Consider the following 14811-nt stretch of genomic DNA (forward strand, 5'->3'; position numbering starts at 1 on the left):
GCGTTGTATGTTGTTGAACGAGATGTATGGTTTTCCACTGCTTCGCCTGACCTTTCTCAACTTTTCTGCCCTCCCACTATCGTCATTTTGATGATTATTTTATCCATAATCGAACCTATTATGAGCAACATAATCTTGTTTTGATAATATGATATAGCAACAATGAAGTTGGCGTGAGGTGAAAAAAATAAGTTTTCGGCAATAAATGCTTACCCAGAACATCTTGTTTTTGCCAACAAAAATTCTTCGTTCATGTTGACATAAATCACATTTGTCAAAATCTCTCTAACCATCCCTTTTCATCATCAAAAAGTTGAAAATTTATGATGAAAAAGCTCAAGAGTTTAGCAAGCAAAATTACCGCCATGGTTTTGACAAAATATTTGGACATGTAATCCTAAATTCCAATTGGGGTCAAAAATTTGATTTGCAAATCACCCTAACAGCAAGTCTACCTCCGATTCTCGATCAATACAATTTCATTAAGTAGGTATATCTATCTGCGATATGATTTGCAAAGTTATACCTTGCTTTGTAAATTAAAAAAGATGGTCTCTAACAATCAGATCAATAAAGTGCACCTTGTATATTCGTGAATAAGGCACACTTTCCACTACAGCCAAAACTTTATCGTGAAATGGACTCGTCAACTGGACCTTCCTACTGACCATTGTTGATTTTTAGGAACGCAAACCCAATGCTCTGTTGTGCTTAAAGATCCGATTGAGACTTGTGTCGTTTCCTCTTGAGGGCCAAGGACTCCAAATGCACACCGGAAACTGGTTCAGATGGCCAAGCATTGACGACCACCTAGACCTTTTATCAGTACATACGGTGGATCTTTGGACGATTGGCAAATGCAGGTGGCTCAAATGGGTCAGAATCCTGAATCTCGATCAAATTAGGACCAACGGCGGCTTCAGAACCACGATTCCAGAAGTGAAATTGAGCCGAAGAATGCATCACTTGGACTTGAAAGACATTGTATTTTGGACGGTTTCAAAGCGATCACTACTCCGCATTATTTGTTCGACATTCCTTTTTTGAAAGCAATGCTCAGAGATCCTTGTTTAAAGCCATTCCAACCAATTTTTCGGATCTTATCTGGTCAGTGGATTAACCACGCCGGAAATATAATTCCATGGACTGGATTTCCCGAAACACCTCGGGAGATTTTGAAGATGCAATTTGTTCAGATAATTGCCGAGAGACTTGTTTTGAGATTGTGCATCAGCCACCGACACCACTACCACTACACTAATCAAAGCTTACAAACGAGGCTTGAGGTTGAGAGGAATTCAGGAAACGATCTTTCTCCAGGCCAGATTACTTTCCGTCAAGCGCCGTCTCAGGAATCAAACCGTTTTCACACATTCCTAATCCTGCATCGGTACCAAGCGTCCAGCCTCTTGAGCCCCGATTTGAATCGATCATCTGAACAACTGGAAACGTTGCATAATAACTGTGCTTTGTTTTGAAGTAGAGACCAAAACGGAGTGGAGGGAGTAATTGCGGGAGGTCACCTTCAACCCTTTTGCGTACCTCTTGAGAACTGGTCGTCAAGGAAGTGGGAAAGTGATGTGGTTCCTCCTCGACCAAATTCGAGATTGCACTAGTCAGAGTAAAACGAATCTAAATTGAAGCTAGAGGAATGCTTGTTAATCGATGACAAGCAAGTTTTCAAATAACTTGTATGGTCTTTGATCAATTTGACTCTAGGGTGTTGAATAAAATGGGACCATTGGTAAATGAAGGGATTATTAAGGCTCAATTCTGATATGGCTTCGATCCCACCACTCGTTGATCGTATTTACGAATAGAGGATTAACAATGCAAGGTTATTTGATATGAAGGTGTAACGCTCCCTTTTGAAATGCTTGCCCGTCGGACAAGAACGAAAACTTGATCCAAACTCAGTTACAATCTAACAAAATATTTTAAACAGCCCATCAGGATAAAGGAGGGCTTCAAAGAAAATATGTTATCAGGGTATTCTGTTGGCATGAGCTATTTCTTCTAATCCTACGATAAGGCTACCGCTTCACTAACAAGTATGTACAAAGCCGAAACATGTACGAAAGACACAGACTACAATCTAATTCCAAAGATTAAATTCCTAATCAAATGTGCAATGTGGCAAATTGCCTTTTTATTGATCATCATAATGTCAAAGGAAGTTTCTTGTCTCCCCATCTTCTTCAAGGCCCTCACAATCGTGGTCAATTATGTCTTTCTTTGGTCTCGTAAAGTGTTCATTTCAATCATTTTCATTCTAAAATAAATGACAAAGCCGTTATGGTGAACACATTTCTTATTCACAAAATAGCGACTTTTTAGAAGGAAAATGCAGATTATATGTGGAGCATGGAAATTTGATTTTGAATGCTCCTTTTTACATTTCAAATAATTGCTTTTATTCGAATATGATAAGGCAACATTTGCCCCAAACTTCTTTTCAAATCCTTAGAAAAGAGGTCATCTTTTTGCGGACTTCCTTACCGCTACGAAAAACCTATTTATTTTACTTAATTTTATATTCAAATGCATCTGATCCTTAGGCAAATTGGAATTGAATGTAGGTTGATCAGGAATTTTGGTCAAAAAAGCGTCCGAATCTGACTTGAAAAGATGTTGCTCGATCAATACCAACATACTCCTTAGAAATGTTGGATCATGTAGAGCAAGTTGAATGATGAAGGATCCAATAAAGAAAAAAAGGGTGGACGATGGTTTGAAGGTGCTCACAAAACGCTCATTAAGCCCTACAGTCACTATAATTGATCCTAAATCCTGGTTTGGGATAAGGCTCATGAATGCTTTAAAAAAAGTGGAAGTATAATTACCTATCGTACCTTCTCTGAATACTGTCCAATCCCAACTTCTTTAATATCTCCTAATATGAGAGCTCTCTCGTTCCATTCATGTTTCTAGGTAAAGACATTTCGAGTTGCTCGACCTTTTGCAAACCTGCTGAACTAATTGCAGCCCAATGGGCGAGGCATGTTCAAGATGGGGCTAGATAATCGACTTGTAACAAAGTATCATTGTGCTACTATCTCTGGCTTTACAATCCGATATATTCAACAAAATGCTTGAAAAGGTTTGCCTTCTATCAGGCAGATATGCTTTTCGAACTTTCCATTATGTGAGGGACTACACTTTAATCCTTCTTGGATGAGGCCTGATGTATATCTTTTCCTTCACCATCTGGAATGTTTAATGGTGTCGGCCCTCTTCTTTCCGTTCAGTGCCATGTTACTCGCAGCAACCCAAGAGTACATTTGATCTAGGACCTCTACCATATAACTATAATCATCATATAATCATTATTTATTTACACAAATCAATTCTGTATCATCAGCGTAAGAAGACATTCATTCTTCAGGATTCCTCCCAACACCCAATGGGCGAAATTACTGGTGGCTCAGAAATGGTTCCTTAGTCCAATCCAAACCACGTGCCTACCAAAATTACAAATTTGCCCGTTCATCGTCAGTTTTTGTTGCCTCACCCTTCTTACTGAGCAAAAAAGAGGTTTCCTCAACCTATGCAGAACTCGTTCCTTGATTGCATCCAGGTTTTACGGAAATAACATTGACACTCGCTCTCATTTCAGGTTTCGTTGCAACTGTCCAACTTTGGGAACCCCCATTATTGCGGTGCTTCCTTGATTGACGAGAATACCTTGCTCACTGCCGCTCATTGTTGCGACGGCGTCTATCCGAAGATCTGTTGGTTTCTCTTGGAGATCATAACCTGTTTGTGGATGAGGGTACCCAACAGGTAGGATTAAGATCAATTCCGAGAATAACACTTCTACCGGATGTGTGAGTACCTCTTTTGACAGAAAATGGGAGTGTCTGATATCAAGATTCACCCCAAATATGAACATATCCTCAACTGTAACAACAAATAGAAACGCTTGGTTTTTTATTTGCAATTCATTCCACTTATGAACAACATTGCATTGTAAATCAATACATATTTTCCATGACATTCCTTGTTTTTGATACCCAGACCAAAATAATTATGACAACTTTGTGAACGATATCATCAAGGTCAATTTAAGAAGAGCTGATAGTTGAACCAAATATCGATCATTTAATTACTCAAGGACTGCAACGAAAAGGTTTGAAATGCGAACGGAGGCAAACATTTCTTATCTCCTAAACCGTTTATCTTATTCCAAACAAAGCACTTCATACGACCACAAGAATCCTGTTGAAAAAATGAACTCTGGCCAAATTTGAACCCAATACCATGCTTAGGAAACCTTTTTCTTCCTGCCTGACCCTTTTCTATGCCAGCTCCCATCCCCTCTGACGAAGTAAATCCAAACTCATCTGCTTCCAAAAGTCCTTAAAGAGGAATAAAGTGGTTAAAGCGTCTTGTTAAGAACCGATGGAAATGGCCCAACGCATCTTAAGATTTTCTAGCAACCAATGCCACAAAGAACCAAATGGATTTTATTCTTTTATATATTTTCTGGCTCATAATAACGACATCCGTTTTTAACAAATATCTCATAGGGTGGAATTTAAAAAAGGCAATTGGATGAAAACTAGTAACACACTAAGTAAAGGATTGTAATGAAAAATTAATTAGACCACCTACTTACTAGCACTGAGTTATATGTGAATCGATGGCCTTCACTATGTGTGTTTTAGCTACAAGATGCAATACAAGTATATAATCATTTCAAAGTGAAAAAATCAAACAAAACCCATTTTTTTCTTTCTTGTTTAATTTCTATATCTCTCAAGACTACTAAGAACGTTAAAGAAATGGAACATCTCGCAAATTGGGAGGGATTGAAGATGCTGCCTATTATACAATTTTCACAAAAGGTATAAAAGGAATGTGGCAAAATACATTTTCAAAAGCAAAAACAAGATTTGTCAAAAAGCAGAATTCAGGGTCAATATTTTAAGATTTACAATTACGACTCTTATAATGGTTTTGCTTTCGGTCACACAAGTCCCTCGTTTCCCTGATGTTGACAGCCTTCCAGCTGGCGCCCTTGAATTGCCAAAAAACAAAAACTGGCTCAACTAACCCTGACTTTGGCCCCACCCACCCAAAAATCCGCCTTGGATCTTTAACCAACAATGTGTTTATGCAAAATATCATCATGAAGGTGCTGAAGCCAAGCTGGAGTTTGAAGGGTCAAGTCGACTTGGCTTCATGTTTTGGTCCGAAAAACGCCTGCCTCTGCACTTGCGTCTGAGCCTGCGTCTGAGCTTGAGCAAGCATGGCAAATGATACGAAATGCCATGATCAGACATATTTTCAGGGTTGAGAAATGCTAGAGAAGTCTTCACAAGGGAAAAGTTGTTCTACAAAATGCCATGTTAACCAACAGAGGCAGTTCTTCATACCCACAATTGGACATCCCTCATTTCGCTGATGTTGACAGCTCTCCAGCTTGCGCCCTTGGATTGCCAAAAACAAAACGAAAACATTGAAACTATGAGACCTTCAGTTACCGACCCACAAGCTTTCTAAAGCAAAGGGCAAACACAAAAACTCCTGACTGTTGGATATCCAAGCAAAAGTGAAACAAAAATTTAGCACGCTTTCATTCACTGATTGTTACTAACACACTGGAAACAAATGTGCACAAAGTAAGACGTCCAATACGGCCACACATTTCTTCTACAGACTGTTGCTTGAAGAAGCTTGGGCTCATATACCACCTACATATACTATATGAGGGTATGCATGATGATTGTACTGTTTGTATTCTTATGAACCATTGGACATGTTTGGTCCATTATCTTGCTTGCTCTTTGCTCCAATGCCTGCGAACATTTGACATGTTCTCAAGCATCCTTGGTGGGCGTGATTGGCACTGTCCTACTTGAGGGCTGTCAAACGACCAATGATGGAGGATTTGTTTGGGGATCATGGGAAAACGAAATCATGATTTCGAGCTCAAGTTCGAGTGGGTGCCAAAGGCACGCAAGCCAATATTGTACATGATCAAGTTCTGTCTTCTCAATCAATGCATGACTTGTTGCACTTGGAGTTTGTAAGCATGGCTGGCTTGCTGTGTCAAATAGATGGTATAGGTCAATTCTTGAGTCACATTACTATGGATGTGCGCGATGAAACGTGGTTGGTATGAAGAGTGCCAACAAGTCAGATTTCCTTGTCAGTTAGATTTGGCAGGTAGGAAAGAGGAATAATAAAAGGCTCTGCTGATCCTGCCCAATTTTCACATTTTCGCTCAAAATACATAGTGCACATGCATGGAACTCATAACTTGTTTTGCATACGAGCTCACTTACTGCTTACTGTATGCATCCAATATTAGTTGGTCATTGTGGTGCATGATTGTCCGTCAAAAGTTTTCGTCCGTGCTAATCATGTCCTGCCTGCCCAGCAATACAGTAGTACTAATAAATCCCTTACTACATGGAAGCAGTGAGAGGAGTGCGGCGCCAAGGGTGCTCTGTCCCCTCCTATAAATACGACGTCAACCTCAAATCCAACCAACAGTCATCCAACTGATTCGCCTCCAACAATCCAACAAACATGAAGGTAAGACAACTAGCAGCATCCTTTTCTTCACTTAGCAAATTCTGGGCAATGCAAACCAAGACCTCCACATCCTGCTTCCCAATCCTCAGCAACTGACTGACTGACCGATGTCTTTGTCCTTTCATTCCTTCCTCAGTCCTTTATTGCCCTGCTTGCTTTGGCTGTCGTGGTCTTGGCCGATAACCCTCCTCCTCCCCACCCCCCTACAAGCCCGCCCCCGCTCTCATTTCAGGTTTCGTTGCAACTGTCCAACTTTGGGAACGCCCATTATTGCGGTGCTTCCTTGATTGACGAGAATACCTTGCTCACTGCCGCTCATTGTTGCGACGGCGTCTATCCCGAAGATCTGTTGGTTTCTCTTGGGGATCATAACCTGTTTGTGGATGAAGGTACCGAACAGGTAGGATTATGATCACTTCCGAGAATAACGCTCATACCAGATCCGAGATTACCTTTTTTGATAGAAAATGGGAGTGTCCGATATCAAAATCCACCCCGAGTATGACCACTTGACCATTTCCAATGACATTTGTCTTCTGATTTTGTCTGTCCCTGCGGAGCTGAATGAGTAAGTATTTAACAAAGAACAGTCTGAAAAGTGGACAGAGAAGCAATGGTTGCAAATTTATGGTTTTTGCTTCAAAATCTCAAAGGTGCAATTGTGTCACAAGCTTTGAGATTGAGCTTTGAGCGCTATTAAATACTAATTACATAATACCTAAGCGAAATAATTTTGATTGAATGTCTTCACAAAGAACGTACACAATGTGCATAAAATTATTAATGCATGTGCAGTTAAGGATGGTATTGTTTTAAACTTCAGACCACCATCACGTTTAACTCATGCATGTTATCAAGTTGAAAACTGGAAAGTGCCTTCACAGGAGCATAGAGTTCATCTTTGTTCAAAAGTGAAGATCCACTTGGGTAGTGAACCTAAAAATAGTCATTCACATTCAAAGCCTATCTGTCCATATTTAAAGCGGTTCTTGAAGGGCTAAACGCACGAACGATTTCTTAATAGGTTTATCCAAGCGGTCGAATTACCAGAACCCGGACAGACCTACGCTCCCGGAACAATGGGCACGATTTCTGGTTGGGGTTACCAAACGGATGAAGGACCTGCTTCCGATGTCCTTTTTTCCGTGTCGGTCCCGATCCTCTCTGACGAAGGTAATTCAAACTAAACTTAAGCCAGATATCTGCCATATGTTTAGCAGGCCTTTTTAAAGTTTGCATACATTATTCATCTGATGCAAAAAGCGCTTCATGGCCATAAAATTTCCTTCTTTATTTCAACTTTATTTGACTCCAGTAGCATTGTAAAAATATCCCAAGGCTATGACTTTGTGAAGAGTGTTTGTGTAAAAAGTGTTGCGTCTAACCTAAATGGCAAACCGGCAAAATGGTCAAATATCCGAAGTTAATTTTTTCTCGACAAATTCATAGTATATTATTGGAAGCTGGTACAACCGAGCAGTCTAAGAGATAACCTAAGCCAGGCGAAGATATTCTCCCCAGGTGTGTGAATCCTGGTGTTGGAGGTAATCCGTTTTTAGTCTTATCTTCTTTTGAGAGCAATCGCTCATTCTTGTCGCTCCTGATCTTAATAGAACGGCCGGCATTAGCGTGTGTTTTGTAAGTGGTGAAGTTGCTGCTCGAGGTAAGACATGTTTTCATATGCCTTAAATTCATATGAAATACATATTTCTCTACAGTACTGTACATAAGGTACTGCACCGGTGTGTGGTCATGAATCATGAACCAGTTGAAAATTCATTAAGAAACAATTTGCCAGAGGCATTTGGTTATCTTGAATGGTAGACGGATACTACTATCAATTTTGCTGGTAGCATTTTTTTATTAGATATTTCACTTGAAGTATGCATGCTACCAGCAAAATTGATAACAATATCCGTCTACCATTCAAGATAACCAAGTGCCTCTGGCAAATTGTTTCTTAATGAATTTTCAAATGGTTCATGACCACCCACCGGTGCAGGTAAAAGGAATATGAAAGAACATATTATCTCTGAATAAGTCATCGAAATGATGAGTATCAGGCACCCTAATATTACTCACGGCAAGAGTTTCATGAACGGGCTGAGAAGGTAGGAGAGCGAAAATTCGCGGGAAAAACTTTGCCAACAAAGGATAGCTGCGCAGCATTATTCGTGAAATTCCGTCGTGATAGGACGTGAGTGCGACAACCTCCACCCGCCGTTCCACCGGTTGACCCAATTTCACGATATGCCTCATCCATGATCTCCCCTCAAGTATTTGGTGCGGCACTACTGAGAGCATAAACACATTCACTTCTTTTGGAGATTTCACTTGCAACATGCATGTTACCTGCATTTTCATAGTGAAATATATTGTTTTCTCAACGCCTCGAAAAATAAAACCCGATAAAATATATTTTTATGAAAAGTGGTTTTCATGGAGAGAATCTTAACTTCATTTATTATCTATATTATCTATTTCATAGCCGTCTGTTCACAGAGGACTGGAAAGTAAGTTTCCCGTCAGCAGAGAAGAGAAGGCAAGTTCTGACGAATGAAATCTTGACTTCCAATGGTTTTGATTCCAGAATAAACCTTGAAAACCAGTTGTCACAAAAAGCTCCGTATTTTTTTGGCCATCATTGCTCTCCTTGCGCTAAATTTTTTCAAGTTTGGATTTTTTTAAAAATCCATTGTCAACACTTTAAACTCATTTGCCCTTTAATGCCTTCTTGTTAACATGTTAAGGGAAAGTTTTGATTTAAGATACATTCTTTTTTGTAAATGCAGTTGTTAATGTGGGAGGTTTCAGGCTTGTTTTGACACCAAAACTAAAAAGGAGCAATTATTTTTGCCGAAAATAAGAAACAACATCAAGAGATGGTCAAAGAAGTATAGGGTTTGTGTTGTGGGGGGTTTTCTTCCCCAATCATGGTTGTCATGTAGGACAGTTAACGCTGACCTATCCCACCTGGCTGAGTTAACCAGGAGTGGGTCATTAAAATTGGCATATTGATCCCTTCTCTACTTTTTTGTATTTTTTGTAGTCAGCGCAGAGGTAGCTTTTACCTACAGTCACCGTCATTATTCCTTTTCTCTGTCCCTAGGTACTACTTTTTCCTTGGTTTCTACCAAGCTATTCACTTGAACTAGGTTTTCAAACAAGCTAGGTTTTCACATAACTATCTACTACTGATGGGATCAAGTATTTAATCAGGGGATTAATCAGGGGAGGTTGCGACAAGGGATACCAATTTACATTTTCAGTGACATATGGCATCACTAGCGGAATATTGGAAACCCGTAAGTTAGGGACAAAAAGTAACCCTGATTTTTCTTCGCTTAAGCCAGGGTTGCTTTTTTGGTCAAAGCTAACTTTTCACCTTGCGATAGACAGGTTGGTGCTATGACTTTCCTAGCTTTCTGTCAATCCCGATTTTGGAACTTTGTTTGATCCAATTACTACTATCTACTATACTGCCATTACTTACCTGTCAGCTTTTTTCTCAAAGTTTTCTGACTTCTTGTTTATTGCTGCAACCACTTTGACATTATATTGATGATAACAGACTATTGGTTGGTAAGGGGTAAGGGAGATAGAATAGTAGATAGGTGCTAAGAATTTGGATTGGTATCTAGGGTTAAAAAGCTATTCTTACCCGCCCTCAATGTCCGAGCATGCCTGTGCGACACTAACAAGGTGTTCCATACACGGGCAAAGCGCGCAAAAAATGAATGGCACCGTATTCAAGATTTGGCCAATGGTTTCAAAAGAGGCTTATTTTTTTGTATCGGGGTCATCATCCGTCGAAGCAATACCATGATGAAGCCAGGTTTCACTGATCAGGCCAAGGGTCGGTGATTCCACCGCGATCAAAGTTTTAATTTCGGCGAGTTTGTTCACGACACTGCGAGCGTTTAAATACAAAGCCATGATGGATTTGATAGCCATAGATTCAGTACAGATTATGTCTTAATAAGAGCATTGCGACTTTTCAGCGGGCTTATCCAGTCTGACATTCGTGGAGCTCGAGGAAGTTGATGATGCATAACGAGTTGACATTTTGTGATGGCCTTTGACCACTCTCGCTTTCTTCTTAACTATGGTTTTAACTTTGTTGATGGGAGTGGTTTGTGTCTCTGGAGTTCTCCTCTTTGAACAGCTTCAATGGCGGGAAGAGTGGGATTGTTCCCTTCTTCTAACTCCCGTCCTCTCTCATCCGATACATCCCCACAGTTGCCCTCATTTGCCTGTAGCTCGTGCAATGTGTTTATCAGTGGAGCATAATTGTCTGATGTACGGTTACTTTTTCCTTTAACGAGTGGTATTATTCTCCTGTCCCCTTCCATCTCTTCTAAAGGAGGTGCAGGTTCATTCAGGAGGATCCAATGACAAATCTCCATTCATTGGACATTCCGACTTGAAATGTCCATTTTTTCGGCAAAGAAAGCACTTAGGGTAGGTATTTGGTCCTTGTAGTAGATAAGAATCTTTTTAGTTCCAATGTTAACAAAATCCGGAATCAGCCGTTGAGCCATGACTAGCACTCGTCTATGGCAGTTCATTAAACCACTCAGGCGTGGATCCCGGTTTCTACCAAATATTTCTTTTCCATTTCCGAGACAACCTTTGCAAAGAGAGCGACTTGTCTGCATAGCTCATCATCTACAATCCATCTACGAACGTTGAAAAATCGCATGGCCTTGTTCCGGCAAGAATAGAACATGACAATTTTCGTTGGTTGACAACTGTTTGAAATTCCATCCCATCTATAAATGTGGTATGATATTAACTATTACATTGTTCGGTCGTTCCACATCTCCTTTCTCACTTCTATTACAAATCGATGCCTGATCTTTTCCTGCTGTCGGGAGGTTGGATCGAGGGCCGGCTGACCGCATGGTCGGTGAAAGATGTGTCCCTTATGAAAATATATTGTGCGTTGAATGAACTAAGGTTTTATATTATGTGAACCACCAACATCTTTCATGGCGCCGTTGTTATAAAGAACGTCCAACATTTGGATACCTACCATTGATCTGTGTGATTAGGTACCATTTGATTGGAACTCTCACGCCTCTTCTTGACCTTGATTGCCTGAAGACTCAACCACATCAACGACTTCAAAATGTCATTTGAAACCATCTCCGATCCCCGAGAGGTTATCCAACGTTTGATTCGATCCCGTTGAGCATACAAAGGGACAGTGACACGTCACAAGACAAAGGCGACGAGTATCCTGAACTTACATAAGACAGGTGATGACCCGATTCAACTCGAATTGATCTTAAGGAAGTGGGAGGACGCCTTAACGAAGTACGCACTCGCAGATGAGGAAATAATGATAGATCCAATGGCCGACGACAAGGATTCCAATGAGATTAGCCTTGGTGAGCATGAGAGTCAGTTCATGATTTTCTGAACTCGAATCGTCGGCTTTCGGCGGGACTATAATAAAGCTTTGGTGCCCATAACTTTCACTTCCGGCACTGCAACCGTTTCTGATAATTATCCAGGACGAAGCCTGTCCAATCTCAACATACATAAATCGTCCTCAAAACCTCCAAGACGATATCGATCTACGCTTATTCCTCAAGTGGAAACCAACATGGTGCACCCCACACACCAAATGCACGTCTTATGTCCCTACACCTTTGCCTACAATCAACTCAAATATCTGTCTTTTGGCAATGTTGTTCACCAGGATTTTTCCGCATTGTGGGATATTCCATCGGGATAAAAGCAGATACCGGTCGTTCTGTGGATGAGGTGATTCAAGCCATCACTCTTCATTTACGCACCCTAAGAAATCACGATGTAGATATTTTTCTGGGGGGTTTGGGGTTTCACGGGCTTTTCTTACCACTACAGGGAATGTCATCCCTAGTACTATGAAAATGAAACGTTATAATTCGTCTATTTATTACCTTTCAATCTTTATATGATATTTGGTCTAGCAACGAATTTGAGTTGGCAGACCGAACTAGTCCTTGAATGTAGGGTTGATTCGGAATGCTATCTAAAAAATTGTCCAAGTCTGAAATGAAAGATGCAACCGGATCAGCAAGGCCTACGTATTCCCTACGGATATCAGAGGGAAGCCAATTAAACAATGAAGGAACCCGAGAAAGAAGAGAAGTGGACTTCATTGTTCGAACCAACCTGAATTCTCGAGGGCTTGAAGGTGCTCTCAAAACGCACATTAAGCCTCTACGGTCACTATAATTGACCCTAAATCTTGGGTTGGGATAAAGATCATGAATTCTTTTGAAGACGTAGAGCATTATGTAAATACCTTTCGTGCCTTCTCTTAACACTGTAGAGTCCCAACTTTTTTAGCCTCTCCCAATATGAGAGCTCTCCTAATCCTGTGATGTTCCAAAGTGAAACATCTTTGGACTTGTTCGACCTTTTGCAAACCTGCTGAACTCATTGGAGCCCAAATGGATGGACAAGACTATTCTGGACTATGCAACAAGAGTAAAGAATTAGGAGAATACGCCGATCCAAGCAACATCACCGAGGATCAACTCCATTGGCATCCTCATTCAAGCTATGAAGAGTGAAAGGGATCAGGCAAAGCTATTGAAAGAAAATCCGAAAACTTTCGAGGATGCAAGCCGATTTATCTTAGCTGTGGACACATGCAAAGCAGGTGCTAAGCAGATGGGAAGATCGTCATGTTTGTCAGGTGTCAACCTCGCTATTCAAGCAACCAAAAAATAGAGGTACTTCAGCCGAAAATATAGCTCCAATACAAAACTTTCTCCAAGTAAACCCAGTGGGAAGAAAAGTTTCAAAGCAAGAGATTATGGATCAAAATCATACTATTTTATTGTAACTGAACAATGTTCCAGAGTAATGATAGTTTTCTACATTCATATTTTGATTGGGTTCCGTTATATTCAATTCATACTTTTCAAATGGGTTTGCTTTCAATTACTATTGAAATTGGCTTCCTGTGGTACCGTAATGGTAGAGCATCCACACTTCAATTTGCGAATCCTGGTTCGATCCCAGGTTAGCCGAGTCCATGCTTCTTTGCGGTATTTAAATTACATCATGAGTTGTTGCTTTTAATAGCTTAAATGGGCGAATCTGCAGTCATTCTCAAGGGTTAGGTGATAATAAATGTTGGCTGTAATGATGAAGCGGGAACATCCCTCAATTGGGACACCCATCCATCAGATGGCAGGCCGAGAGAGTCTTATTTCCTTGATTAAGTCGGACGAAGATGGGTTGTGCCAGGGACGGCTACCCCCTGGACGGCAATCTCTCTTTTCTGCATAACAGAGGAAGGCCGACTTCTCCTCAATTCTGGGTGCTTGAAGTTCTTAACTAGCATACATCTAACTGGCTTTAAACGTTCCATGCTACAAGTTAGCCTTGAGTAGTATTTAAAATGACTATCTGAAAAGGCAATTCAATGCCTAATGAAGTAATCATTCCAGCTATTTGTTACAAAAATGAACAATTTTCTGGAGAATAGCATATTATTCACTCTTACTGGTAAGGTTACATTTAGCTGTCTTTCATTTTTTTCTGTGACAATCATGTACAAAAATGAAAACTGTGTTACTATTAAACAATATAGATTTACCATTTGTACATGTTGATTGAGATCTTAAACAAACTTTGAAACTGAATTGTGAGAACATTCTTTCATAACCTTAGTACATGATTGTCAACCCTGTAGTCAACTACAATTACATTATTGCAACCTTTTATCATAACATTGCAAATATGAATACATTAGATGATGACATTAAAGTTAACATTTAGCAAACACAAAAAGTGTTTTTTCTCAATTCTAACTTATGACCAATGTCCTGATTGAAGGTTTCTATTTCCAGTAAAAAGGCGTTGTTAGGGCAAAAAGATAGGCAAAAGCAATTTTATACTCACATGGGTTTATTATGATTGGCACAATTTCAAAGGAATAACTTAATTCGCGCTTTGATGTCCTTTCACTGATCTTTTCACTTTGGTGTTTGCAAATTATTGTGGTTCTACTCCCCAAAACACAATACAAAGAATAGTACATACATTTGGAGCTCCTAGATTGGATCTGTCAGGCCTGAGTAGCAATTGCAACCTGGACATGGTTTTTCAACACTGATTATTAAACACAATGGTCGCAAATGCACTTGAAAACTTGGGTTACTGATCATTCAAAGTTCTTTATCACAGAATGTTCCGGCCAAAGAAAGCTATAATTGTTGTTTTATCTAGTAGCGTGATTTGTCAAGTTGGCAAGCAACCTGT

The 14811-nt window shown here is 40.1% G+C and overlaps 1 protein-coding gene across 1 annotated transcript in view; it reads left to right on the top strand.

Annotated features, from left to right (window-relative positions):
* LOC131892040 (trypsin-1-like) overlaps positions 1 to 14811 on the top strand; it is a gene marked incomplete at its 5' end in the record, with an annotated part of 17201 nt that overhangs the window by 776 nt on the left and 1614 nt on the right. The window contains 3 exons of the mRNA XM_059241764.1: positions 6776 to 6943; positions 7008 to 7111; positions 7568 to 7716. Coding sequence (XP_059097747.1) covers positions 6776 to 6943; positions 7008 to 7111; positions 7568 to 7716 — 421 coding nt within the window. The remainder of the gene's footprint in view (positions 1 to 6775; positions 6944 to 7007; positions 7112 to 7567; positions 7717 to 14811) is intronic.

Source organism: Tigriopus californicus, chromosome 12 (assembly GCF_007210705.1).
Source record: "Tigriopus californicus strain San Diego chromosome 12, Tcal_SD_v2.1, whole genome shotgun sequence".
Taxonomy (NCBI): domain Eukaryota; kingdom Metazoa; phylum Arthropoda; class Copepoda; order Harpacticoida; family Harpacticidae; genus Tigriopus; species Tigriopus californicus.